This window comes from Fistularia commersonii, chromosome 2, assembly GCF_037954325.1.
Source record: "Fistularia commersonii isolate RoL2024-O1a breed Wild chromosome 2, RoL_Fcom_v1.0, whole genome shotgun sequence".
Lineage (NCBI taxonomy): Eukaryota > Metazoa > Chordata > Actinopteri > Syngnathiformes > Fistulariidae > Fistularia > Fistularia commersonii.
This window is the reverse complement of record NC_141285.1, coordinates 18,021,782-18,049,362: the sequence shown is the minus strand read 5'-3', so window position 1 is coordinate 18,049,362 and position 27,581 is coordinate 18,021,782. Positions and strand designations below refer to the sequence as shown.

The 27,581-nt window shown below is 39.0% G+C and overlaps 2 protein-coding genes across 6 annotated transcripts in view; one reads left to right on the top strand and one right to left on the bottom strand.

The window, feature by feature from the left end:
- Positions 1-209: 209 nt before the first annotated feature.
- LOC147236609 (STE20-like serine/threonine-protein kinase) lies at positions 210-22,543 on the top strand. 4 transcript variants are annotated; one of them, XM_086171451.1, is made up of 20 exons: positions 210-807; positions 2,929-3,093; positions 6,134-6,182; positions 6,735-6,884; positions 7,611-7,683; positions 8,029-8,223; positions 8,411-8,492; positions 8,989-9,120; positions 9,227-10,333; positions 10,416-10,546; positions 10,971-11,094; positions 11,907-12,086; positions 13,361-13,453; positions 14,686-14,757; positions 15,717-15,846; positions 18,482-18,606; positions 19,694-19,888; positions 20,147-20,272; positions 20,477-20,590; positions 20,738-22,543. In XM_086171451.1, the coding sequence occupies exons 1-20, from the start codon at positions 658-660 to the stop codon at positions 20,882-20,884; spliced, it is 3,540 nt and encodes a 1,179-aa protein (XP_086027577.1). In that variant the 5' UTR covers positions 210-657; the 3' UTR covers positions 20,885-22,543. The 4 variants fall into 4 exon arrangements, with proteins under 4 accessions (XP_086027577.1, XP_086027594.1, XP_086027584.1 ...); XM_086171468.1 differs by lacking the exon at positions 13,361-13,453; XM_086171458.1 differs by lacking the exon at positions 14,686-14,757.
- Positions 22,544-23,358: 815 nt separating this feature from the next.
- col17a1b (collagen, type XVII, alpha 1b) overlaps positions 23,359-27,581 on the bottom strand; it is a 28,752-nt gene continuing 24,529 nt past the window's right edge. For both annotated transcript variants that reach the window (XM_086171430.1, XM_086171439.1), the window contains 16 exons: positions 27,517-27,543; positions 27,369-27,428; positions 27,189-27,275; positions 26,517-26,552; positions 26,285-26,401; positions 26,086-26,205; positions 25,896-26,003; positions 25,674-25,808; positions 25,479-25,589; positions 25,151-25,330; positions 24,559-24,708; positions 24,227-24,481; positions 23,968-24,132; positions 23,794-23,874; positions 23,627-23,710; positions 23,359-23,532 (listed from right to left, as the gene is read on the bottom strand). In XM_086171430.1, coding sequence (XP_086027556.1) covers positions 23,480-23,532; positions 23,627-23,710; positions 23,794-23,874; positions 23,968-24,132; positions 24,227-24,481; positions 24,559-24,708; positions 25,151-25,330; positions 25,479-25,589; positions 25,674-25,808; positions 25,896-26,003; positions 26,086-26,205; positions 26,285-26,401; positions 26,517-26,552; positions 27,189-27,275; positions 27,369-27,428; positions 27,517-27,543 — 1,769 coding nt within the window. In that variant the 3' untranslated portion in view covers positions 23,359-23,479. The remainder of the gene's footprint in view (positions 23,533-23,626; positions 23,711-23,793; positions 23,875-23,967; positions 24,133-24,226; positions 24,482-24,558; positions 24,709-25,150; positions 25,331-25,478; positions 25,590-25,673; positions 25,809-25,895; positions 26,004-26,085; positions 26,206-26,284; positions 26,402-26,516; positions 26,553-27,188; positions 27,276-27,368; positions 27,429-27,516; positions 27,544-27,581) is intronic.

Here is a 27,581-nt window from a genome sequence, read left to right as displayed (position 1 = left end):
GAAAAAAGACGATGATTTCCTGATTTCACAGCTTCCCACGATCGCCAAATAAAATTCGACGTATTTCGAAAACGACATTAGGTTCTTCAGGAACATTAACGATGCCATTTGCCCCCCGCTTTAAACGTAATGCTTCTTGAGCGAGCTTTTATTCTGGAAGGTTATAACGGAAATGCGAAGTCGATTGTTAGCTAATTTGATGCTGCCAACTTCAGTGTGGTCAGCTAATCGAGGCGCGACATGGGGTCGGTCCTCTGACTGACCGTTCTTCTGGTAACGTTACACGCCGAATACCAGTGCGTTGACGTGAATGTTATGGTCGGTAACGCTATTTGTTGTAACATTTCATCCCGGTCGCTTAAGAACGGAAACCACAACCTCTGCGGAACTCCTCTCGGTCTCTCGCGTTCTTTCCCAGCGTCCTGTGGACATAGCTAGCTATGATATTGTGATTAACCTGCGTCGTGAGGATTTATAATTATCATTATCACAGCGGAATGGCGACGTGAACAAGTCGTTGCCTTCATGTTGCCCGTTGTTTTTTCTATAGCTAACCGAGCTTCGCGTCTGGAAGAACCGCTACATTTCTAGGCGTAAATAGCCCGAAGCTGCCTCGACACCGCTGTTAGTTACATCCGTAAAAAAAAGGGGGGGAAAATGTCGTTTTTCAATTTACGGAAGATTTTCAAGCTCGGGCCCGATAAGAAGAAGAAGCAGTACGAACATGTACATAGAGACGTTAACCCGGAGGATATCTGGGAGGTCATCGGAGAACTTGGAGATGGAGCGTTTGGAAAAGTCTACAAGGTAAATATATATATATATATATATAAATGAAGCTCGACGTGGGATTCGCTAAGCCAATTTTGAAGGGACCCAGGTTTTATTGTGCTGATGTTGTTGCTCGCCCTAATAAGTTAAAAAGGAAACCAGTAACGACCCCCCTCGCTAGGGCCAAACCCTTCTGACCAGCTTTTGAGGAATCCCTTTTCTCGTCAAATTCGCACTCTTTAGTTTATTCCTGTTGTGTACCACGTTTTGTTGACACATGTCAAACGTAATTGCTAGCTGCACTCTCTCAGTTCAGGGCATTTCCATCTTGTGAGCTTTTGAGGGAGGCCTCGCCACATTGGTAAAGGTGGTAAAGATGACTTAGCATGTCCTTTACTTGGAACTGTGATATTTCAATCGCCATGCTAGGACTGTCAAGATTACTCAAGAGATCAGCAGACATTGATAAACTGAATAAATACTCAAATAGCAGGTGCAGCTAAAACTTGAGGCTGTTCCAGCTCTTGTCCTGAGCTGTTTCCCTTGTTACTTCCATACAAAATTCAAAACAGAGAATTTAAAAGAAATGTTTTAGAAGAATTTCAGTCTTTTTAAAAATCCAAAACTAGTTTATATTTGAATATCTGAACATGTGCAGTGTGCTACTGTAGGTGTGCCTTTCCTGGAACGACAACATTTCTAACAGGTACCAAGAAACCATTCATATAATACCCCACAGTAACTTTAAATGGTTTGTGCTCATCTTCTGGTCATATTATCATACAAACAGAATATATATTCCGTCAGTCATTTCACAGGTTTTTTAATGTCTCGTTTCTGTGGCATGCCCCCCAGCAAGTGTTAAGAGTGAAAGAGAGTAACGGATTGCACCAAACTTTTTGATTAGTACAATGGCGTACCATTTGCATCTGAAAGGGCCAGCCATAAAAGCTATGTAATTTAGTGTATATAATCAATCACAAAGCCAGAGTTATTGAAATGACTTAAAATGAGACAAAACACTGATATTGATGGCATCTAGTACAAAGAAAAGTGACAGGGTGTGTGTCAGATTAGAACTGTGTAAATATAGGTGCTGACACATATCTGCAGTTGTTCCTAACACACCCTCACATTATTTTCCCTCACTCCCTGATGTGTTTGATTTTATAAACACTGAAACCAAATTTAGTTGGAGATTTCTTAACTACTGTATTACAGAAAGTGTTGGGCTTTTAATTTTTCTTTTTCATATCAGTCTTAACAGCAAAAAACACAAAATAGGTGTCACAGACTTTTGACGGAAGTAGCATATTTCATGTTAGAAGTGTATTAAGTATTGATACATTTACTTTAATGTAGGAATTCCTCCCACTGTAATCAACATCTGATGTCACAGAAAGTATATTTCATAGTGAGAAGGAAGAAGGGTTGTGTGGATAAGAAGGAGGAAGTGAACAATCGTCACAGAAAACAGCTTTTGTTAGAAGAGGACAGAATCTGTTCAACCATACATTTCCTTTGTTGTTTATATGAATAGATAGATTTTATGTTTAATTTGTCTATATGAATCGTTCAGTATTAAAACAGGTGCAACCTTTTGAGTTTTGCTTCCAGTTTCAGAAGCCATGGTTTGTGATAGTGAAATGGATTTTTGCTAAACATTATTAATGTTGACAGATGTCCAATCACAGTATCTTCCCTACATCTTAGTGATGTATGAAACCAGATTTTGTCGCAATTCATTTTCTTCCTGTCTTTGTTGTTTTTCTAACAATTGAATACAATTATATTTTTGTCATTACTATTGTCACTCTGTTTATGTTGTTGTTTAGTTTGGTTGTCTTTTTTTTCACTCTTACAGTCTTTTTTTTTTTTTTTCCATTGTTTTGTCCATTCTTCTGCTTGATGTTGTTGCTCTCTCTGCTGTCTATTTGTGGATGTCTTTTGCTATTTTCTGATTGTCTTCTAATTGTCTCTTTATTTATGTTATTATTATTATTGCATTAGATTATATATTTATATTCATATTTATTGACGCTATAACTGTTATGCTGCTGTGACAAAAGAATTTCCCCCATGGGGATCAATAAAGTTTCTTATCTAACTAAAATAGTATATTTATAATACCACTCTTTTTTGTCATTTTTACCATAGGCTCAGAACAAACAGAACGGGACTCTTGCTGCAGCAAAGGTTATTGATACTAAGACAGAGGATGAATTGGAGGACTACATGGTGGAAATAGACATTCTGGCCTCCTGCAACCATCATTACATAGTTAAACTGCTGGATGCCTTTTATTTCGAAGGAAAACTTTGGGTGAGTAAATTATGATGTCTTGTTTTTTCTCTTTTCCATGTTTTATTCTAATGTGTTTAAATCAAGGGGACACATGTCAGCTGGTATCCATATACTTTACATGCTGTTTGTTTCTGAGTTCCACTGACGGATCTCAGAAACTCTGAATCTTTGCACCAAAATAGCTCGATTATCAGACTACATGTACAGCATGCACTGTGTGTGTCAGCTAAAGATTTACTGTACCTCTCCCTGGAAGAGATAACATACTTTCCAATGTCACATAAATTTGGCCATCTGATTTTAGATAGTATCATATGTTAAACCATCAAATCAGGATTCAGTAGTATTCATTTGCACAGGTTAGTGTAAATCACAATGCTTTCCTTTATCGAGTTGATTCATCTAAACCAAGACGTTGCGATATCTCAAAAAGGACATGGAGATATGTTGCCTAAAGCTAACAACATTGATAAATTGTTGTGTTGTCTAGCACTAATTTCCTAAGGGTGGGGAATGTATACTACCTACAGGTTTTTACTCATTTGCCACAACATAAATATATGTAGCTAGTACAGTAATATGATTAGTGGGGAAAGCACTTTGAACTAATGATACCATTGTTTTCCTATTGGGAAGTAATTTTTTTTGCTTATGCTAACCAGTCAGATTAAAGTCAAATAAATAAAACCTTAAAAGACCAGAAGTTATTCCAAAACACCAAATGTGCACCACAAAAATCATCATGATCTTGGACGAAAGCACAAACATGGTTAAAGTAGCAGTTAGATGGTCCGGGTATATTAATAGTCAAATTATTCACTGAGTGCCAAAGTTTGCTGCTTCTGTAGCAGCCCTTGTTACTCAGAACTCTTATGTAGATTTTGACCCAACTCAAGTTATATGCTGCATAGCTCTTTTTAAAGTGTGATAAGACAGAATTTTTTTTCATGTAATTCCAGCTTTAGGAATTTGTCCTGTAATGGGTGTAACTTTTTTTTTTTTAACTGAGGAAAGAAAGCACCATGGATATAGTGATACCATACTGTCAATTTTCCCAAGACATCAATGCAGTATCGTAACAATGTTCAGTGAAGTGGCACATGGTGCAGTTAAAAATTTACTTTTTCCTCTGCAATTAATGCCCCCTGAAAACTGTGTAAAGTCCTGTTTGTTTTTGGCAGCTACCTCATTTACCTCAGCCTCATCAACTCTTAAACCTGTCATACATGTTGTATGGTCTTGCCTGATAACAGAACATTTGACTGAAAATTGTAAAACTTATTATAAAAGGTTAATATTTTGTGTTTGTCCATTATTATAATATTGCCACACAAAATATTGTGATTCTATGGTTGATTTACTTTCCTCCCTTCACCCATAATAAAATATAATGTCTTCCTACAGTTTTTCATTTATAGTATTCTGTCAAGAGTAAGAGTTACTGATAGAGTCTCTCTATCAGTAACTCTTACCTTTGAATGAGCTGGATCAGAACAGTTAGTCAGATACTTAAAAATATAAATTGAATATATATTATATTTTCATTTAAATTCATTCAGACAGTGAGATCTTTTTCTTCCTCATATTATTGTCTTTATTAATTTTCAGATGTCTCTCATTTTATATTTGTTTCTCCTTACAGAAGGAGTTAGCTTGTTTGTATACTCACCACTAATTTTTACTCTAAAACTATAATCAAGCTTTGATTCTGTGAGTTGTAAGTTTAGTGGCAGTGCAGGGTGAATACATTGTAGATCCCATGCTGTCTGCATGCTAAGAGGCCCCTAAGCAATTTCGTCTAGGCAGGTGGTGTCATGTGACAGTCTCTTGTGAACGGGTCACATCCATGAGACGATAATGGAGGGGTTTTGGAACCTAGAGAAAGTGCCTGTGAATAATTCAGAGCTGCTCGTTGACCCTCCGGCCTGTCCTAAAGCTGCACAATAACTGAATAACTGCCTCTGATTTCTTTGATTTGGCTGTTGTTTTAATTGAAAAATATAAGGAACTTGTGAATAAAAGTTATTGCTTAAAATGAAACGTTTATCAAAGATTTAACCCGATATTATGATCACCAAATTTTAAATGCACAGACTTGCCAAATTTTCACATGGAACAATATGCTCTTTGAGAGCACTGAGAACAACCACTCTTTATTACTTTTAGTTACTTAATTCAGAACAGTGCTTGGTTTTAGCTTAGACTGATATTTTTTTGTCTATCACATGATACCATGTGCTATTAATATGCTGGAAATTCAATACGTTTAAAGTGGCATTTAGGTACTTCACATTACTCAATACAACTGAGCTCAGGCTTGGGTGGCTTAACATCTTGCAATAATCAGAAATATTAAAATGTTTATCAATATGGAGTTTATAGACCTTTATTGTTTAACCCCACCCCAGTTTATTCATCATGCCGACATCTCCCCTTCCCCTTATACAAACAAAACCGTTTTGATAGGTTTAAGAATGTAGAAGTTTTTGACAGGAACAAAACTAATTGAACTGTAATAATTGCTTAGTGCTGCATTGGTGATCTTGAGTAACCTTGACATTGTCGAGAACGCCACTTTAGTATATTTTTTTAGAGATACGTATGGCAGAATATTAAAAATGTACATTTACAGGAGTAATTGCTTTTATTTTTCTGCATAAAACCTTCATTATCTCAAGAGCAGGTGCACTTTGTTAAAACCAACCCAGGGATGACAAACCTGTAGAGGATAACAGTCCAGTCTAAGACCTGCAACAAGAATCTAAAGTGATTTTTGTGTGTGACAAGAACTGAAACATAAAGATATTAATGAGAGAGTGATGTCCGTAGATTTGATCCTTATGGCTGTTCAGTAAATGAGGCCTCTTGGAATGTCTCCATAACATAATAATATAGTACTGGAGCTAATTAGTCTCTCCTAAAGGACTTGTTGTTTGTCAACTTTGGATAATAACTTCCTTGTTTTAAGAACATAATTTGCTGAGAGTTTCAAATCAAAGGTGGATTGCATAACAATAAAAATGTTGTCGTTCCAATTAATATTGTTTTGCAATTGCAGATTCTGATTGAGTTTTGTGCTGGTGGAGCAGTGGATGCCATCATGCTGGGTAAGTCCCTCATTCATTGAAGGAAACTGAAAACAGCGTTAAGTTCTGGAGGTTTTTCTTTGCTCCATCCCCAAGTGCCAACTCTTTTTATTTCATCCAGAGGCCTCTGTGGGATTTTTTTCCCCCTTCTCCCCGGTTTGAGATCCCATTCCGAGTGTGTAATTATTGTAGCTCAGATTTCAAGGAGTGGTTTTTCTGCAGTTTTCGTTCTCTTGTTTTGAGGTTGAAAAAACTCTTTTCCACTTGTACTTATGTGTGAAGTACCATGGCGCTAAAGATACCCACGGATTCACTGTGCTGGAAATGTTAGTGGATTCTGATCTGCTAAATGACTAGCTCATAACAAATGTCCCTCAGCAGATTTTTCCAGTCATACATGCTGGCTTTCGCAAGGGTGGAGTTTGTTCCTTTGGTTGCTGTTGGATACCATCAGGCCATTACATTTAACAATAACTAATAACAAATGGCTGGTTTTTGTCCACAAAAGTGCACCATGACATAACTGTATGCTCTGGAATAAGAATGAAATATCTGTGTCCATGTTCTCTGCAGAATTGGAGAGGCCTCTGACAGAGCCCCAGATCCGTGTGGTGTGTAAGCAGACTTTGGAGGCCTTGTGCTACCTCCATGAGAACAAGGTCATCCATAGAGATTTGAAAGCTGGGAACATTCTTCTTTCCTTGGAAGGAGATGTTAAACTGGGTAAAGACATTTAATTTTTGAAACTCTTAATCCTTGCTGCTACGTTTTCAATCTTAATGGTTTTCTAAATGTCAAAGGATTAGTCTGCCTGAATAAATTGCTCATGTTCCATTACAGCACATGTTAAGACAGTGTAGAATACTGCACAGAGTGAAAAATGACTCTGTTGTTGTTTTTCTCTAAGCTGGTGTCCTTGGCGGCCCGTAAGAACCTTTCTGCAGAAAAACTAATAGGCTTAAAAAGGTTATTAGGACAGTAAATTTGGGTCCCCTTCGCCATTAGTGTTACTGTAACCAGCTGAGCTGTATGGTTTTTGGGATGGCAGTCATCAAGTGTATACGACCATTTACGTAGGAGAATTGGAATGAGTCATTTATTTGGCAGTGGTTCATTTTCAAGTGCAAAAATAATTTGAACAAAGAAGTGTTAAGGTCCAGAGAATGTGATCAGTATTAAATATAAACAACTCAAATACTGAGTAATTATCAGGCAGTTATAAGAGACTTAATGAGGAGTTGTTTTTTCCTCTATTGTGTACATAATGTGAGAGCAGACTAGTAACACAGGTGACATAGCTTCCAGAGGTTATGATGAAAAGTTTTATACAATATTAGTTAGAATATTGGGGCTTTTATGTCCAATCATGAGCGTATATTTTAAATTACTTGTGTGGCGGCAAGAATGATGTGGGCCGCTTGATGTAAATTTCATATTGTCTACTTCCAGCTGACTTTGGGGTGTCTGCTAAAAATACCAAAACATTACAGAGAAGAGATTCTTTCATCGGCACTCCATATTGGTGAGTCATGCTGCCAGTATTCAAGAGGGCATTTTCTGGGCATTCCATCTGTTGATTCTGTTAGTGAGGTGTTCATTTTTGAATGTGGTGTCAAAAAAAAAATCTGTTGTGTCAATCTGCAATTTAAGTTTGCATAATTCAGTTCCAGATATCCTAAGCTTTTAAAATTGAGTAGGCCTGCTATTCCTTTAATTCCCCTCTGATACCCAGTACACAAATATAAAATGTTATAAGAAATTCTATTGCACTTGATGGATTGAAAAAAAAACATCAGGAACACTTTTATATGTAAGCCAGAAATTGCACAATAATAATTACAAAATGAATTTGCCTCCCACTTTGCAGGATGGCTCCAGAGGTGGTAATGTGTGAAACTTCAAAGGATCGTCCATATGACTACAAGGCTGACATCTGGTCCCTTGGGGTGACGCTTATAGAGCTGGCGCAGATTGAGCCACCCAACCACGAGATGAATCCTATGAGAGTGCTGTTGAAAATAGCCAAGTCTGAGCCGCCCACACTTATGCATCCCTCTCGCTGGTGAGATTGTGTGCTGGTTTTGATGGAAAGGTTGCTGTGCAGTTTGTTTGTGTTTCTTTGTTTTCTTGTTTGCGAAATATCTTCAAATTAGGAAAAAAAGTTAATCATCTTAGTCCCAATAACATTCCCAAAAAATACTTCTTCATGCAACAAAATGGTATTTCAATTTCTTCAATTTCTTTCATAGGTCACCAGAATTCAGTGACTTTCTGCGGAAAGCACTTGATAAAAATGTGGACAATAGGTGGGGGCCAGTGCAGCTTCTACAGGTAAGCTGCTGTTCTCCATTCTTTTGCTTGAGTATGTACCCACTGTATTACAGTGTACATGCTCATATACTTTAATAGATAATAATTCTAGTAATATTGTTAATATAGGTTTTTTTTTTTACTCTGAAGAAGTCTCCAACTATTCCAGCCTCATAATGTTTGTGTAGCATCTTTTTGGTTAAAAAAAAAAAAAATCAACTTTTAATTTGAGGTTCAATTTCAAAAGCATTCTTCAATATTCGGATTAGGTCGTTTTCAAAAATTGGTACATCTATTTGGCACACTGTCATATCCGGGTGCAATTAAATGAACATTGTGTACCATTTTCTGTAGTGTCAGATTAGGCTCGACATATACACATTGATAAACAATACAGAGACGCAGATGGAAATTTAGGCCCAGAAAAACCTGGCCCAGAAATCCTCCACCCTTGTTACACTCTTGTTTGACCTGAAATTTTGATTTTGATCTCTTGTGCCCCTGTCCATCCTGCTAGCATCCATTTGTCACCACTGTAACTGATAGTAAACCTCTCAGAGAGCTTATTGCTGAGGCCAAAGCCGAAGTCACAGAGGAGATTGAGGACAGTAAAGAGGAGGAAGAGGAAGAAGAGACTGATGCACAAATGGTATGTTGTTTTTTTTTGAGGCGGTGTGCGTATAATAGGAATACTATTACGCATTGGTTTCATTCTGCATTTTTCATGCTGTGTCTGCTGTGACCTGTTTGTTCAGGCTGTTTCTGGACATAAGCGAGCACCGTCAGATGCCAGTGTTGCGAGCTCAGAGGATGATAAAGTTCCACCAACACCTTCAGCGCTGGAATCAGTCACAGAGAAGACTGAAGCTGAGCCTACTGAAGATAGGACCAGTGACATGCTCTCTGATGAGGGACTGGGAACAAGTGAGGTAGATAAGACAGAGGAGGAGAAACTAAATGAGGTTTCCGATGTCACAAATGACGACTTGGCCTCTGGATTTATGGAGTCCACCAAGGACTTCATCTCACCAGATTCAATGGAGCCTGAAACAGAAGTTGGCGAAACTGAAGAGATTTCTGCTGAATCTGTTGAATCTCAACAACAAATGGAGGAAGAACAAAAAGAGATAGATGACAAGCAGACTGAAGATGACAAAAAAGAAGTAGGTGCAGAGGAAGTTGAGCAAATTCCTGAATCCAGAGAATCAGAGGGGTCAATTGAGGCTGTAGTCAAAGAAGCAGAATCAGAAGGAACACCAGCAGAGCATGACCTCAATCAAACAGAACGAGATAGAACTTCAGCCATTGCTAATATCACTGATGTTGATATGGATAATAATATGCACTTGAAGAAGGATTCAAATACAATCGACACAAAGGTCAGTGGAGACACTGAAACAAACCTGATTTTGGATGAAGCTTCTGCAGAAGCTTTGGTTGTGGAAACAGCAAAAATTCAGCCATGTGAGGGGCTAGAAGAAAAGTCTGAGGAGGCAGAGATGCCTGAACAAGACCAAAAGCCAAAAGAGGAGGTTGAAGATGGACATGCACAAAGTGAATCCACAAATGCTGTCTGTGATGCCAAGAACACCTGTAAAGATTCTGAACAAGCAATCTGCACTGTTCGGGGGGATGCTGAGACAACCTCTGCTGATGACAGCACTCCCCAAAATGTCCAAGAGAGTGAAAACGTTTCAAAACCTAAGATTGAGCAGGGGAGCCCTGCTGTAATCAAGCGAGATGTAGAGAAGGACTCTGACTCTGGAAGCAGCTCTGCTGCTGATAGCAGCAGCCTTGACCTGAATCTCTCCATCTCCAGCTTCTTGTCCAAGAGTAAAGAGGGGGGATCAATGTCTGTACAGGTAATAATCTATCCATCAGAAAGAACATCTTTTGACAAGTATCAGCCCTAATTTTAAACCCATTTAAAACCCATTTTTTTAGGACTTGAAACGTCAAAAAAAGACACTGAAGAAGACGCGCAAGTTTATGGTGGACGGTGTAGAAGTCAGTGTGACAACGTCAAAGATTGTCACTGACAATGACACCAAAAACGAAGAGATGCGGTTCCTCAGGTACATCTTTTGCTTTCCTACCTGCAAAAAAAAATGTAAATATAGGACATGACCTATTAATCATATCTGCCATTAATAGTTCACTACCCTTTTGCAATTCATTTTATTTTAAACAAATGTGAGATGGATAATTGGACTTTTTTGTGGTTGATACCTAAATGTTTTACTTATGTTGCCTTTTAAAGGCATGAGACACACTGGTGTAACTGTATACATGTGTGACTATCTTCTTACGGAGGGGTGGGGGGTGACGGGGTGGGGGGCTGACCTCATGAAGATTATGCACAAAAACAAAATCAGAAGCACCACTGCTGAGAAATAATAGGCTTTATGACCTGTTAATGAAATTGCCATTGTGAAAGAATCAATACGGTTTTGTGAGAAGATGCTGTAACCCCTTCATGATACGGTGTGGTTTCCTTAGGCGGCAGGAGTTGAGAGAGCTGCGCCTCCTGCAGAAAGAGGAGCAAAGGGCACAGCAGCAGCTCAGCAACAAGCTGCAACAGCAGAGAGAACAGATCTACCGGCGCTTTGAACAGGAAACTACTGTGAGTCAGTGTTCATACCACTCCAGTAAATTGTTTAATTCAGTCAGGTTCTTCATCTCATGTATGGTACGAGTCTGATAAAGAGACTTGCATGAAAGAATTTTGTCGGTCACTGCATGAGATCGGAGATCAACTGTGCTTCTTGTGTCTCGTTCAAAGTTGTTTCACAATTGACTTTTTATGTATTTTATCATAATTTGTGTTTATATAATCACTCTTTGATATTTTGTAAGCTTACATATAATCCTGAATGTTTTAGAAGTGAGCAGAGCTGGTTGATATGGAAAATTGGACTTGGCAATGTTCAGAAGTTCTGTCTTACATCTTAATGCAAAGGTCATGACATCTGCCTACAAGGAATTAAATGACTTCAGTAATTGTTTCCCAAGCAAGATGATAATCGGTGCTGTTCAAATTTCAACACGATACTCTTGAAAGCACTTGATTGTCTTCGTGTTGTAGTTTTCAATATTAAGATGTTTAAAAAATATTTTTCTGTGTGGACTTTCTCAGTTAAACCATGACAGTTTTTTCCATTGTTTTATTGTTATTTTTATTTTGCTCCACATAGCTTATATGCATTGCCATTTCATCAGTACATCTATAAGCCATTTCGAAATACAAATAACCACAAGATCTTTATCAGATGTATCTATAGATGGTCAAGTTGTGTGTCACACGTTTCATTTTTGAAACATTCCAAAATCTTATTCTAATTCAGTTAATTGTATTCATACATTTATCACATTTACTATCCCCATCAATTCATATTGTCAGGCTGATGCCCCAGTTGGATGGTGTTTTATTTGCAGGCTAAGAAGCGTCAATATGACCAAGAGGTAGAAAACATGGAAAAGAAGCAGAAGCAGACCATAGAGCGCCTGGAGCAAGATCACACAAATCGGCTGCGAGACGAAGCTAAACGTATTAAGTCGGACCAGGACAAGGAGCTCTCCAAGTTCCAAAACATGTTAAAAAACAGGAAGAAAGAGGTATGGGGGAATCTTACATGACTGTTTCTGCATGAAGGTGGCTTTGATGGGATGACTTAGTTGATCATGGAGAGGGGTCGCTTTCACTTGCATGTTATATACATATAAGCTGCTCCACGATGCTTGTGCCTAGCCCGGTCGCTTAATAGGTTCTATCATATCAGTTCTACGGGGTTTGAGTTTAATTCTTTTCTGCTTAAGACTGTGCTCTAAAGATGGCAACTGGCAGACCCCTATCTTTTATATAGATGCTATTGGCTGCATGTTTTGGTATCCATCAGTCAACTACCCTGAAGCTGACCTACTCCCATCCCCTACTGTGTGAGTTAATAAATGCTGAAGTAAACCTCATCAGGAAGCTTTGTCATTTCTGTACGAGATCTTCTCAGTGTGGCAGTGTTGATATGGTTTGTCAATAGCTTTGTTTCTCTCTGCTGTTTGTGGCAAAAGAAATAAGATACAAAGCCATTGTGATGTGCAGTATGGTTACTTGGTGGTTTTGCTTCTTGCTCTTGGTCTTCTGGGCTTCTATTTTATTGCAGCTATCTGCTTTTAGCTGTTGCCTTAAGTCAGTTGTTGTGGTTTTTTAGCAGTAAACATGTCATGTCAAAACACTACTTACTGATAAAATGTGTATTTCCTCCATACTTTTGTTATTCTTCCAATGTGTAATGTATCTAACTAACTGTGTATTTTGAGTGTGTGTGTGATGCGGCCTATACTTTTGGGATGTGGGAACCTCTGAAGACATCAGCAACAGAGTGACTAAATTGGAATTATCTTGAGTCCACATGTTAACTGCCATTCTATGTCAAAAAACATAAATTATATTTTCATTCAATTATAAATTGAGTTTGTGATGAATTGTGAAGTATGGCAGTGATCACTGTTGTCAAGATATTCCAGCTCTGTCACTCTGCCTCTCAGGCTCTTGGGCAAAATAATCATCTTGATGGCTATTGATCTTAGATTGCAATGCTGTGCGGGGGTTGCTGTACCGCTATTGTACACCATACAGACATTTCTTTTGACTAACTCTAACTAGTGCAGTTGACCTAACAGTTCTGGTGGGCTCTAGTAGATTTCGATTAAATAACTTCTGTGGCAATCACTCCAAGGCCATAGAACCTGAGCATGCTGACTTTTGATCAAGGGATGGCTGGATGCGATATCTCTCCTTTCAAAGGGAGTCTTGCATGTTTTCTACTTTTACGGGCCAACCTTGTTAGATTTTCAGAATACACAGAATCAACCAGTTTCTGCAAACACTCTAGGCTAAACAGGAGGTTGGACAGTCACCCAAACACATGAGAAAAGAGCTCATGAAACGTGTCAAGGAGGACTTATCGCTCCTTAAGACTACTGAGGTAAACTACCACCTTCTGTCTTTTCTCTGTACAAGAGTAAGACTATCCTTTTTTCTTTTGTCATCTCTGCTGTTGCTCCTGAAAACCGTCTTCCTCAAGGTATTAACATGAACATGAAGGCTCACTGTGTCTGTGATCACTTTACTCAGCCTCGGGAAAAAATGTTGATAAAGGTATACATAAACTTGTGCTATAATAGTTTTCCATATGTACAATGGAACTGATGTTACACCACTGAGAGCAATATTTCAGAATAGCAGGGGAAAGAATATTGAAATTCTTGAGACTGTCATTTTTAGGTAATTTATGTTTTTTCAAAATCACACTTCATTGTAATATCTCATACAAAATGCTGCGATGCTCTTTTTATTTATTTTTGCTGTCTTTCAGTGCTATAATTCAAATTTACTGATTCTCCTATTCAAAGCAACATACATTGAACAACAGATAATTTAGTAGTCCTAATAAGATCTTCATTGACTTAGTCAACAGAATTTCTAAACATTCTCTGTCCAAAGTAGGGATAAAACTTTGACCCCCAACTATAAAATGGCCATACTTTATGTTGTATGGCCATGTATTTAAGTGGTGATTTATTATTATTATTATTGTTATTATTATTGTATTTTGTTCTTGGAAGTTGTATGCACAGATATCTCATAGGTCCTCAGTCAGGATGGAAAATTGTGATTCTTGCTTTGCAAAGAATATCCTCTCAAGTATTTTTCATCTTACAAAAATGGGTTGGATAAACAAGTGAGTGATTACAGCCACAGTTTGTTTTTCCACAGAAGATGTGTGCAGATATCCCTTTCTAATCTTTGTTTTCACCTTTGAACTCCTTTGTAAATTAGATCCAGGTCATGTGAAAAACCATGGTCTCTGCTTTGAATGATAACCAAATAACACAAGTGGCATGGAACGTATGTTATCGAAACTGCACTTTTTTGAGCTGAATTCAAGTGAATTGCTGGAATATTGAATCGCTTTCAAGCATGAAAAGCCTAGAGGAGTATTAATAACTAATAAATGGATATCCTCCTAACAAATATCCCGAAACTGAGCTGTATGCCTCACACTCACCAGTATTCCCAGAGGGGGGAAAAATGCCATCTCTTACATAACCACAGAAGAAACAGTGTGTGTGCTTGTGTGAGAGTGAGAGATCCACAGCCTGCTGTGTGCTGTTTGTCCCTGATCAGGGCGAGTGCGATTTGTGCTCTCCTCCGCAGGCAGTGGCCCAGGTTATGATACAGTCTTTTCAGTTGTCCTCATGCGCAATCTTCAACGCTCAGATGCAGGATGTAAGTGTCCCCCCCCCATCTAGTTCCTCCATCCTTCTTGCCCATACTTAGATGTGTTCAAAGTTCAGAAATAGGACAGTTTGTGAAGACTCCGCTTTAAAAATGATAAAGTACATGTAAGCATGGGCGATGGTGTTTTTGTTTTTAATGTTGTCATCACTGTGTTTGTGAAGTGGTTCTTCTGCCGACTAGTATTTTCCTTCACAACTCCACACTTTTTTTCACATTGCCTAAGTGTATCAGACATTCTACTACACCTCAGATTAATCTGAGTCTGAAAATGAGTATGGGAGCCAGTGTAGTCGTTGATCCTCCACTGTATGGATTCATGCTTGTCTACATCAGCTGAGGTTACGGGACTATTGTAGATTTGCAGGATGGATTTAACCGCTTTGATTACTCCTGAACATGAACATGGCGTGAACTGTTATTTGAATCACATTAGAACTTTTCTAGAGTCGTATATAAGTATGACCTTCAATTTGTAAAACGTTAATTATTGGAAATCTATAGAAAAACAATGTTGTTTCAAAATATGTATAAAGTAAGAAAAGAGAATCCAATGGATAAAAAAACAGGCATATGATGTGAGGTTTCATAGTAATATAGGTGTCATTGGATGCTGGGAAATGTCATTGTAGATGTTGTCTTACATAAAACTGAATCTGAATCTCTACTGAACCTAACTTCTCTTTCTTACTCTCTTCACCTCCATTGTGGATCATTGCCATCCATGATCTCTTGAGTGTCTACTCTCCTGATTCCAGTTGATGATGTGTCATCTAGTGCTCTGTGTTGTACTGAGCGTGAAGTGGATGACTTGATAAGATTACATCATTTACTCTACTACAGTTTTCCCATTTAAAATAGACTACTTTGCTTCCTTCTGTCTCTTTGCTTGATCTGTCTGCCCCCGCCCCGACAGTTACTCACTCCTCTTCATTTCTCCGGTACCTCAGGAGCAGGAGTTCCTGCAGAAGCAGCAGCAAGATCTGGATGGAGCTCTAAAAAAAATCATCCAGCAACATAAATTGGAGCTTGCCACTACTGAGAGAGACTGCCTTAACCACAAGCAACAACTGATGAGAGGTGGGAAAAAGAGCAATATTAAAAGGCAAAGTACACAGTATGATAAACAACAGACTTTATTTTCTGTGGGTTATTAGTTAGGTGTGAGTTAATGAAATTTGAACTCCTCTATGTAAATGACAGACATCTGCTTTCTCTTTAAGATAAGATAAGATAAGATAAGATAAGATAAGATAAGAACAACTTTATTTTCTATTTATTTAACATTTCAGTTGAAAGAATGTGCATTACATTTCTAAAATTTGAAAACTATTGACACTTTCAAAAAGAGAAAGCGGAAATTGCTTATAACAATGTCTGTGGACTAAAATAAGAAGACTATGGTTTCCCAGAAATCAGATTCTGGGATGTTGATGATGACTTTTACGCTTTGGCACTTCAAACACAAGAGAAATGCCATTCACTATAATTATATTTGAGAGAAAACAGATAATCCTTCGAGTTGAAAATTCAACTATTCCAAACAAAATAGTAAAATTGGCATTTTTATTTGCCTATTATTTATTTGCCTTAAAAAATCAACCCATTACTGTTAAACGGCCAAATTTTTGGGATCTTTACAGAATAGGGCTCTGAAATGCCATTCTGTTAATAATATAGATGGTTTTGCTGCACTGACTTTCTTTTTGCATGATAATCCTGAGGAAAGTGTCAAGTTGATAAGTGCCATGTGGTGCACTCGTGAGAACCAAGACTGAGAATCATTCATCTGGAACTTCTGAGCTTGATGTAAATCCTTTCCTCTGTCACTGAAAGCATCGCATCAGCAGACTTTTTTGGGGTGTGAATCCATGCTTGAATTGGATTACAAAGCTAACAAAAACATTTTACTATGGATAAATTCTACCCATATCTGGTTTATTGTGCAAAAGACTTTTATGTGATTCAGTGTGATTTGATGTGCTGGTATGAGTGAAAAATAACAATACATTTTATTTATGGCACCTTACTCAACAGGCATATGCTATACTTTCTATGTGTGTGTGTGTGTGTGTGTGTGTGTGTGTGTGTGTGTGTGTGTGTGTGTGTGTGTGTGTGTGTATATATATATATATATATATATATATATATATATATATATATATATATATATATATATATATATATACACACACACACACACACACACACACACACACATAAACCGCACAAGTAAAAGTGACAGGGCAGTGGCTATTAGAGGCCGGCAGTTGAGTTGTGATTTGAAGTGGGGGGAATGAATTGATGTTTCTCTGTTGTGGCGGTGATGAATTCTAGAGATGGGGAGCAGAGCGGCTAAATGCTCTGTTCACCATGGTGATGAAACGGGTAGAGGGGATAGACAGGTGTATGGAAGAAGAGGATCTGTGGGAGGGTCTGAGAAAGTGGGAATATGGAGGAGGATAGACAGATATTGTGGGACGGTGTTGTGGATGGCCTTTAATGTTAGCAGGAGAATTTTAAATTGAGTACAGAACTGAACAAGGAGACATTACAGACGTTGTGGGACAGGAGTAATGCGGTGGAGGGTGGGGGTTCGAGGGATATTACTGGCAAATTAATTCTTGAAACGCCTAACTGAGCTATCTTAAGTCAAGTTATTGATGAATGTGTCAGACAATATAGTTACAAATAAAATGTACATAGCATGAATGATTGGCACTTCACCTGGAGTCACCTAACCCAGTTGTAAGGAAATACATTTTCTCTGAATCCTCAGGAGGGCAACATTTTTTTAAGGGAACTTTGGTAGCAAGGCCAGTGTGTACCAATAGGGACATCCTCGCCTTCCCACTCCTCATCGTTTATCTCCTGACTTCTCCTCACATCATAGTCCCTCTCACATCACGTGGGAGCAAACCAAACAAGGAAGGGTCTTGAGGAGTGAGGCAACAGGTAATTTGCGAAATGGCTCAGCTGTGCCTCAGTTCCAAGACATTAATTCTTGATGCCACATATGCATCATAATTCAAAATGGCTCATGGAGCCACCACTCTATGTATGATCTCTCTGTCATTGTTCCTGACAACTAGTTTTTACATCTATGACTAATTCATGAAGTGGATTCATGCGTGAAGAGTAAATTGATTTTTTTTTTTTTTTTTACATTGAGATATGATTCAGAATACTTTTACTTTTTATCACACACTCAGGCAATTTGTCAGAGAATAGATTGCATTATTAGCACAATGATCTTTTTATCAGCTGTAGAAAAAAGTGCTTAAATATATTGATTTATCTCTGCTACAGCTGTGGTTATTCTCATGGGAGAGATGTCAGTAATTTGATTGGACAGAGTTTTGTCTCAATTGATTCTACTTGGCTATAAAACACCAGTGCTCAGGGTCAGGATCTCAATCTTCATTTACTTCAAGCAGCTTAAGCTGAATGATAAACTGTATTTCCTAGCTTGTAACTCCTTCAGCAACCCCCTCTCTTTCAGATGCATCTGGGGAAGTAAGATGTCATTCATGATGGCAGAATGGGAGAGAATTCTTTGTCTCAAACCGAGGATGTGGGAAAGAGGAGATGGAAAAGTTGAAATTAGATAAATATGCTGGACTTTATAGTTCACCAGCAGTGTGCCAATGGTGACACAGATCTTTGTCAGAATGTGGTACAGCTTGTCCCGCTTACTGACATACTGTTTTTGCAGCTCGTGAGGCAGCCATGTGGGAGTTAGAAGAGCGCCACCTGCAGGAGAAGCACCAGCAGCTAAAGCAGCAGCTGAAAGACCAGTATTTCTTGCAGAGACACCAGCTGCTGAAGAGGCATGAGAAAGTAAGACTGCCAGCGTAAAGAAAAGCATGACTATTCAGGCAGAAATTTTGGACCCGTGAAAATTCATAATAGTACGAGTATAGTGTGAAGGCAAATATTTGCTATGAACCTGCAAAATCAACCAGCATTTCCACCCCTGATAGTGAAAATGGCATTTAAATCTAAAGCACTTGATGTATTCACTAGAGCAGTGGTCCCCAACATTTTCGAGGAAACATTTTCATGCATAAAACTGGAATGTAAGAAAAATTCTGCGAACTGGTAAGAGCCGCAGAGATTCAAATTATACTTCAACTTTTGTCAGGTTACATTATCTAATCTGAAGACAACGATTACACTTTATAGTAGGCAATTACTATATAACATGCAGCATTAAGGCAAAGGTGGACACAGTCCTTTTTCAAAAAAACTATAATTTGTACCAAGAAAGATGTCCTTTGCAGACTAGTACCAAATGATCCGTGGACCGGTATTGGTCCGGGGACCGGGGATTGGGGACCACTGCACTCTAGACTAATCTGTCAGTGTACGATTTTCAGAGAGACACATGGTTAGAGAAAACAACATCAACAGGTTTCATTTAATGCCTTGCAGCAAAGAGATGACATAAACATGGCATTCTTGTCTTCCCGTGTTGATAATAGTAATGTCATTTCACTCAGCTGGTTAAATCACTCTTGATCAGCACACTACCCAGAAGCCAATAGTCTTCCTTCTGGTTCAAGGCAATTGTCAGTTTCCAGGTGCAATACCACCACCCTCTGGCTGTAGTTACAAACTACTGCCTTAAAGCTATTATAGAGAGTTTTTTTTCTTCATAAAAGATCAGTCTCCCATACACAAATAATTTCATTAATCAGACTTCATTTCGAGTTTAAAAAAGGCTTGACAACTTCCCCACTGTGCAGGGTAGATATCTCAGATTTTATCTTTATTATACTTAATCATGATGATGATACTGACAATATTTATGCCAGTGCTTCCTGTTTGAATTTATTACTTAAATACAGGAAATAGCAGCAAAATTCTCTGAAATCTACTGCCTTTGAGTGCCCTGTAATAGAGCATCATCTTGTTTTTTCATCAGGAGATGGAGCAGATGCATCGCTACAACCAGCGGTTGATTGAGGAGATGAAGAACAAACAAACCCAAGAGAGGGTCCGTCTGCCAAAAATCCAGCGCAGTGAGGCCAAGACTCGCATGGCCATGTTCAAGAAGAGCCTCCGTATCACCGCCACTGCATCCGTGACTCCAGAACAAGAAAGAGAGCGAATAAAGCAGGTACAGCCAAGATTTTACATTGTACATTTGGTGTGGTTAAAAAAAGAGTGGCTTATTATGCTAGTTTGGTTGCAACTGTCACATAATGGACAGCCATATCTATGATTTGTATATTGCAAATATCTATCCAAAAGTTCACAAACTCTCCTTTTGAACTGTCTTGGATGGATTAAAACTAAAAACAGACTTTTTGCAGGAACTCTTCAGTTTTGCCTGCCACACTCCATGCTTCTAAATGTATTGTCTCCTGTGGTCCAGTTTGCTTCTCAGGAAGAAAAAAGGCAGAAGAACGAGAGGCTCCATCAACACCAGAAACACGAGAACCAGATGAGAGACCTGCAGCTGCAGTGTGACTCAAACATTCGAGAGCTGCAGGAGCTACAGGTCAGCTAGTCAAAATGCATGCCTCTTGCTTTTTAGTTGACACTTCTTTCTTTTGTGGCTGATATTTGATTATAGAAGGACCAACCAGACAAAAGGCAATTTAAAAGAAAGACAAAACCATTTGGAGTTCATGCAAGTGCAAATTGAGTGAAAGATGTTTCAATTTAAATGAAATGCCCTTTGTCTGCCCACATCGTATTATAGAATGAGAAATGCCACCTTCTTATTGAGCACGAGACCCAAAAGTTGAAAGAGCTTGATGATGAGCACAGCCTGGAAATCAAGGAGTGGAGAGAGAAGCTTAGACCCAGGAAGAAGGCAAGTTCCAAACATGGGCATCTGTGTTTTGAGTCATACTGTGTTTAAACCATTTATGATAAGATTATCACCAGAGATTCAGTCGACAGGATAAATTTGTCTTAAAATTATGCATTCACATTATACGTATCTGCTGTTTCCCTGCAGGCCTTGGAGGAGGAGTTTACACGAAAACTCCAGGAGCAGGAGGTCTTTTTCAAGATGAGCGGTGAATCCGAATGCCTTAACCCCACCACCCAGAGTCGCGTGTCCAAATTTTACCCCATCCCAAACCTGCACAACTCTGGTTTATAGTCCTCCATGTGTCTGTGCCACTGAGCACTCTTGACTGCTGGAGTGTGCATCATTTCTCAGAAAAAGTCCTTACCACATTGATTCCACCTTTAGTGAGCAAGACGTGCCTATACACCATTTGTTTTTTCTCAGCTTGAGAAAATGATTTAAGGACAATATGCACTTTTGAGCATGTTTCCAATTTAACAAATCTAAAGTAGATCCCTGTGATGTAATGCTTTTTCATAAGGCCTGCTACATCATAAATGATCTCTAGTGCCTCATATGTTGATTTTAGTTCTGATTTTTGGCATTTAGGCACTTCTGTGTTTGTTACAGCTTGCAGTAAACACAGCACCTCCTGAATGTTTTGCACTCAAGTACCCGGATATCATTTCTAACCCATTATCAAGGTGTTGAGAGATTATTGTAAGTAACTTGGTGAAATGGTGATGAAGCCAACTCTCTGGTTTGTAATGCTGCATGTAAGGTAGAGTTGGTTTGAGTGAGATGTACCGATGAGTCATTGTCAGGCTTTGTCTTGGCCATGTAGTTCCATGTGCCCAGCGTGTGAGACCATCATGGCAGTTAAACCTAGCAGGGCGGTGCCGTCATTCAGGCATGATTTTCAAAAGCAAATGGATTGTACGGTGTTGTAAATCATGTGCTGAGTAATATGTTGTGTGTGTGTATGTGCGTACGTACATACATACGCATTTGTGTGCGTGTGCGTGTGTGTGCGTGCGTACATGTGTGTGTGTGTGTGTGCGTGCGTGCGTACGTGTGTGTCTGTGTAACTTCATATGGTAAATTCAATCAGATGCTGTGCTTCTCACAAGAACTTGAAAAAAAACAACGAAACAAATAAGACATGTTATTTTAGACTCGCAATTCATTGCCGTACTCCAAAAAGTAAAACATTCCTTCCATTGAACAAGAGGCGACCTGTTACTGTAATATTAATGTGTGTAGAAACATAATTGCAAACTATAGGAATGTAAAAGCTGTTCATTTGCACTGTTTTGCCGCTGAGCTACAAAAAAAAATATGCAGTAGTAAACTATCATGTACATTTGACAGAGAATCACATTGACCACATTGACCGGAGCTGATTGAAACTTCAAATTGACTGAGCATTACTGCCTGCTTATTTTTTTATTTTACCTGTCTAGAATATGCCCTTATTTTATTGGTCATAACTAATTTTCTAAAATCTGTATTGATGCTGTAATCACTGTTAATGATGAGCATTTGCAGATCAATGTTATATGAAAGTAAAAGTGCTGTCTTCGTATTCACTGTATCAAACTTGTCAAACAGGAAGTTTTCGAGATGTTATCAGATTTGTTTATGTTGCCACTGTGTATCATCGGTGCATATTATAAGTTCCATATGCTAAGTTATCTATATGCTAATATTAACATCAAGTCCCTTTTTCCTTCTAATAGATGCTGGATTTTTGTTTGAATTATTTGAGACTGTCTTTTAGAAATTACATAGCATACTGGCTTCAGAATTCAACATTTTTTCTTTTAACTGTAAATTCGAACATTGCTGCAGAGTTAAATTGTCACTCCAACAAAATGAATATTCCTGGTATATGCAGTTTTTATGTCAGATGAAATGTATTGGAAGTGTCTTTGTAAATGGGCATATTTGTTGTAAATAAAATATTAACTGTTTATTTGCCATTCTGGCTCTGTGGAATCACCTTGAAGCTGTTAAATCATTTTGGAAAATCAGTTTAATGATACAAATGTCAGGACTCACAAGTCCAAAAATAGATTTATTGCATGTGTCAAATGTTCAAATGTCAATACGTTCAGTCATGCAAAATGTGACCTGGGAAAAAAATTATAATTTATTTTGAAACACTTGAAATTATAAAGAAAATATATGAATTCCATTACGCTCTTATACACAAATATACATCTCAATCAGTCTTTATGCATTAAGTTTGTCCCTTTCTTGAGGCCCTGCCAGTAAATTTCAAGTACATCAGTTCTGCATGCAGCCGAACGTGCCTCAATCCCCCAGTTACACAAACAAAAAAGTGGGACCTTATCTTTTTCATGTAATGATGAATCAGTCTATTTATTTATTTATTTATTTAGTAATTTAGTGAATAACAATGGTGTATCTGAGGCTGAGACTAGGGAATTGATTTGTTGCATTTTCATGATGATATTGGCATCTGTCATTAAACATGAAGTGATTCCTATGATAAAATAACATAACATAACACTCATAGTCCTCAATACAATATAATCCTCAAAAAGAAAACTTTGTTCTTAGAAAAAGACTGTGCAATCACACAAGCCACAGGTTGCCAAGTGCTATTAAAAACACGGTGTATGAAGTTTTGAGCGCAAGCCTCTAACTAGGTAAACAAATACACGCCCACATTTTGGAAAAATGGAAAAACGCCTGTCATAAAGAACCGACTAGCAGCTAAATCCATTTCTCAACCAAAACTGTTTTAAGTAGACCAGTGCGTATTTGGGTGCTTTATTCCAAGAAACAGTCCTCTAATTATTCTACAATTTGCAACAATATGGAATTTTTGCATTGCTTCTGTCGAATATATTAAAAAAAAAAAAAGTATGAGAAAGCTCTTTAGCCACCGTTAGCTTGTCCTTGATTTCTCAGATGACGGGTCAACTTTCTTCCTGAAATGGATGAAAAGGCAATTTGGCAAATGAGCTGCATGGATTTTAACATTAGATATTTCCACTAAAAATGACAACGTTTAACTTTTGGTACCTGTATCCCTCCTTTGCACTGTATGTGGGATTTGGACAGAAAATGCCCCTGGTATTCCTGGTAAACCTGGGCCTCCAGGATCACCTGCAAGCATAGGATATTCAAATCTTTGGCCTTAATCGAACATTCTAAGAGATTGCAGTGTTTCTTTTTCCTCTGGACTGTACCCTTGTCTCCTCTGGGTCCTGGATAACCTCGCTCTCCCCTTGGTCCAGGGCCTCCCGGGGGACCAGGAATGGTGCCATGAGCTGTGAAAAAAAGGAGCATATGTAGATTTTTTTTTTTCCTTTTACATGGTTTTATTTCTTGGACCAAGTAGAAACATAAATCTATATCCTTACTTCTGAAGAATTCCATGAGATCAGCTGTAATGTTGCCATAAGTCCCAATGACACGGGTATAACCAGGTGGTCCAGGGGGTCCCGGGGGGCCCGCGGGTCCTTGAATCGCTCTCACATTACCCCTCCAAGGACCTTGAACCAGATACTCTTGCAACAGGCCTTGATCTAAAGGGGGTTTATTACATCAGATCAATGTAAAACTTTCACTATCTTCTTTACTCAAGTACGTCAGTGCACTGAACAGTTGTGATCCACTCACTCTTGATGTAGTCTGTCACTTTCATGGCTACGTTATCTAGTGGCTGTTCGCCAAATTTGCCAATATCGATCTGTAGCTGCTGAGAGTCGGTGCTGGAGCCAGAGCTGGAGCTGGAGCTGAAGCTGGAGCTGGAGCTGGATCGTGAGTCTCCTTGAGAGTAGGTCTGGACATGACCCGGCTCTCCGCGATCACCTTTCTGACCTCTTGGTCCTTGAGGACCAGGGGGCCCAGTGATGCTACGCCGAACACTGTCAACTGATAGAGAAAGCGGAACTGCCAAACCTGCCTTAATAAGCTCAGCCTTATTTCAATCTGTGAGTGAGATAGCTTACTGGTCAGGTACTCCTGAACCTCAGCGCGGATGGTCTCACGAGAGAGGGTTCCACTATGGGAAATGGTTCCACTGAAGGTGCCTGGTGAACCAGGCGGTCCCTGTGGACCTGGAGGACCTTGGGGCCCGGGAAGACCTCTGAAGTTGGATCCTAAAGGAAAAGTAAAACAAATGACACAGCGATATGACTGATGAGCACAACCTTCGAAGGAAATGGGTCAGAAAAAGTATAGGAAACAACCAAAGTAAAAATGAATCATACAGCTAAATTGACTGATTGATTTTAACAACCATGTTGTAAATTAATCTTCTAAATCAGTGGCACAGCAGTCAAATCGGAAATTGTGAAATAATTTTGAATGGGTGAGCAAAAGCACAGTTACTCTTGTCATCGGTTATAGATCCTAACCTTATGAAGATGTTTCTTCAACACTGGCAAGTAGGAATGAATTCCAGTTTTTAAGTATTTTCAGTATAAAATGTGTGACATCATTGCAGGCTGTTGGGGTTCTTTGATCAACCTCATTTTATGGTAATAATTCTCGCAGGATATTTACCGCAGAATTCATGTTTAACAAGTTTGTCAGACTGACCTTGCAAGTAGCGCTGAATCTCCTCCATGCTGTATCCTCGACCACCAGACCCATACATCGTCGAAGTGGAGACTCCTGGTGGCCCCTGGGGGCCTGGAGGTCCAGGTTGTCCTGGAACACCCGGTGGACCAGGAGGACCATGTTGGACGGCAGAACTAAGCCATGAACGGAAGTCTGAATCTGGGGAACAACGGGAGGGAGATGGCGTTTGATTCAACTTTTATATCTTAATGCAGAACAAAAACTGATTTCTGTGCTTTCATTGATTATATCAAGGCACTAAAATGAAAAACATCCTTCCATTTTCAGAAACAATGATTGACCTTACTTCTTATCAGTGCATTGTAGTCAATGGTAACATGAGAGTAGCCATTGCCCCCAGGTCCTGGAGGCCCAGGGAGGCCTGGTGGTCCAGGTGGACCTCTTGCAATTCCTCTGTCTATAAAACAAAAAGTTTTAGCAGCTTTAGCCATTAATGAAAGTTCATGTGAAATCTTACAATACAAGAGTCGGTTTGTTTTACCAGTCATGATTTTAAAGATATATGTAGCTATCTCTTCTACACTATATCTGGAAGTTATTCCACCCGATGCCCCTGGTGGTCCTGGTGGCCCTTGTGGGCCCGGTGGTCCTGATACATATCTTCTAACATCTTCTCCTGGATAGACAGCAGCAAATCAAAAATTAACAACAGCGCAAGTGTTACAGACACAACGTGGCTCAGATGGAATTTACATTTACTGACTCTGTAGCATGGCGATGAGTCCACTGACAGTCAAGGCTCCACCGGGGCCAGCAGGGCCAGGTGGTCCCGGAGGACCCTGCACGCCAACGCTGAAGCCGGAGCCAGATCCTGCAATGAGACAACAATGTTAATAAAAGACTGAGTAGTAAAAAAAAAAAAAGAAAAAGGTGGAAGGGAAACTCAGGCTGACGTTGCAGGTAGGCAATGATACGAGCAGAGATTTCTTCAATGGACCCTGTGAAGCTTCCAGGGACTCCCGGAGGCCCAGGGGGACCCGGGGGTCCAGGGATGCCAGAATGTCTGCTTCTACCTGCAGGTGGAAAATGAATGACATTTATATTCTCTTTTATCTTTTGTGATTTTGACATCTTGTGAAAAAAACTTCTTACTTAGATAGTCAGTGATGTACTGGCGCATCTCACTCGAAGAGGAAAAGGCACCTGGGAGCCCTTGAGGACCAGGGGGACCTGGAGGGCCAGGAGGCCCTGAGGTGACTGAGATTGATCCTGAGGAAATCATAAATAAACCCCAAAGCGTAAATATGATGGATGCTCCTAAATATTTAAGCTTTCACAGGTATGGATGGGTGTCCATAATAAGAGAAGGGTTGCATTTATTTACCTCGAGACCCGGGCATACCAGGGCTACCAGTGTCACCTTGAAAAAAATTAACAGCAATAAAAATTTTTACCTTCATTTCATAAAACACACAACAGAAAATAAATCTGTTTAAATGTCTCTCCAAAGAGTGTCACTGAAAAAAAACAGGAGGATATTACTTATCCCAAAGTTATTTGAATAAAGTTTGGAAACATGTATATATTATTACACATCAATTTTGTTGCTGTTATATTACTCTAAGTACATATTAGGGCGTTTTCCAGGAGTTACACCCTAATAATTGACTATTAGTCATTCTGTTCAAATGTATGCTACATTACTCTGAACTGTGCATTAGATAAAATACCATGGATATAATTGCAGAAGAACATGGGAAAATAGATTAACCTGCTGATAATCTTCCTGATTTCTTCTTTTTAGAAAATAATATAAAATGTTGAAAACATTGAATGCTCTTTCCCAAAGCCAAGGATGATACAATTTAACATCTAACTTGGCCCAGAAAAGATTCAGTCAATCAAAACATATCTGGCAGCTTCTGATTTAATAAACAAACTTTTTGTGGCTCTAATTAAAAGAGGAAGGTTTCAATGTTTTGCCTTAAGTGAGATGTACAATTTCAGAGTTTAAAGCCCCCTAAAATTTAGCATCTTGGCATTTTGCTAGTTTTACCTTTTGGTCCTTGTGGGCCTGCAGGTCCAGGAGGCCCTGGTGGACCTGGGAGTCCATGTGTCGCATGTCCTGCTGAATGTATGGACACTGGGAGGGAAAAAAAATACATATTTATACCGCTGCAATACTGATAACGGAGGTATAAAGTATTGAATGTTCCTTGTATGGCCTCTAGCTGACCTCTCTCCGAACTTGCCGATCTTCCTGGCAATCCAGGTTGTCCGGGCTGCCCTGGTTCACCTGTGACACAATGAAGCGTCACAGTTACTGATGCCTGATAATGTTATGTATTTAATAAGATTCATGTAACATTAACAAAAACATTTACCTTGGTAGCCCCTTGGTCCAGGAGAACCTGAAACATTAGTGGAGTTGTAATAAAATGTTCAAATC

What these genes read in the sequence shown, in the direction of transcription:
- LOC147236609 (XM_086171451.1), top strand. Translation starts at nt 658, where the DNA reads ATGTCGTTTTTCAATTTACGGAAGATTTTCAAGCTCGGGCCCGATAAG. An exon ending in CGTTTGGAAAAGTCTACAAG is followed by an intron (nt 808 to 2,928) that starts GTAAATATATAT and finishes TTTTTACCATAG; the next exon opens with GCTCAGAACAAACAGAACGG. An exon ending in AGCTTAGACCCAGGAAGAAG is followed by an intron (nt 20,591 to 20,737) that starts GCAAGTTCCAAA and finishes GTTTCCCTGCAG; the next exon opens with GCCTTGGAGGAGGAGTTTAC.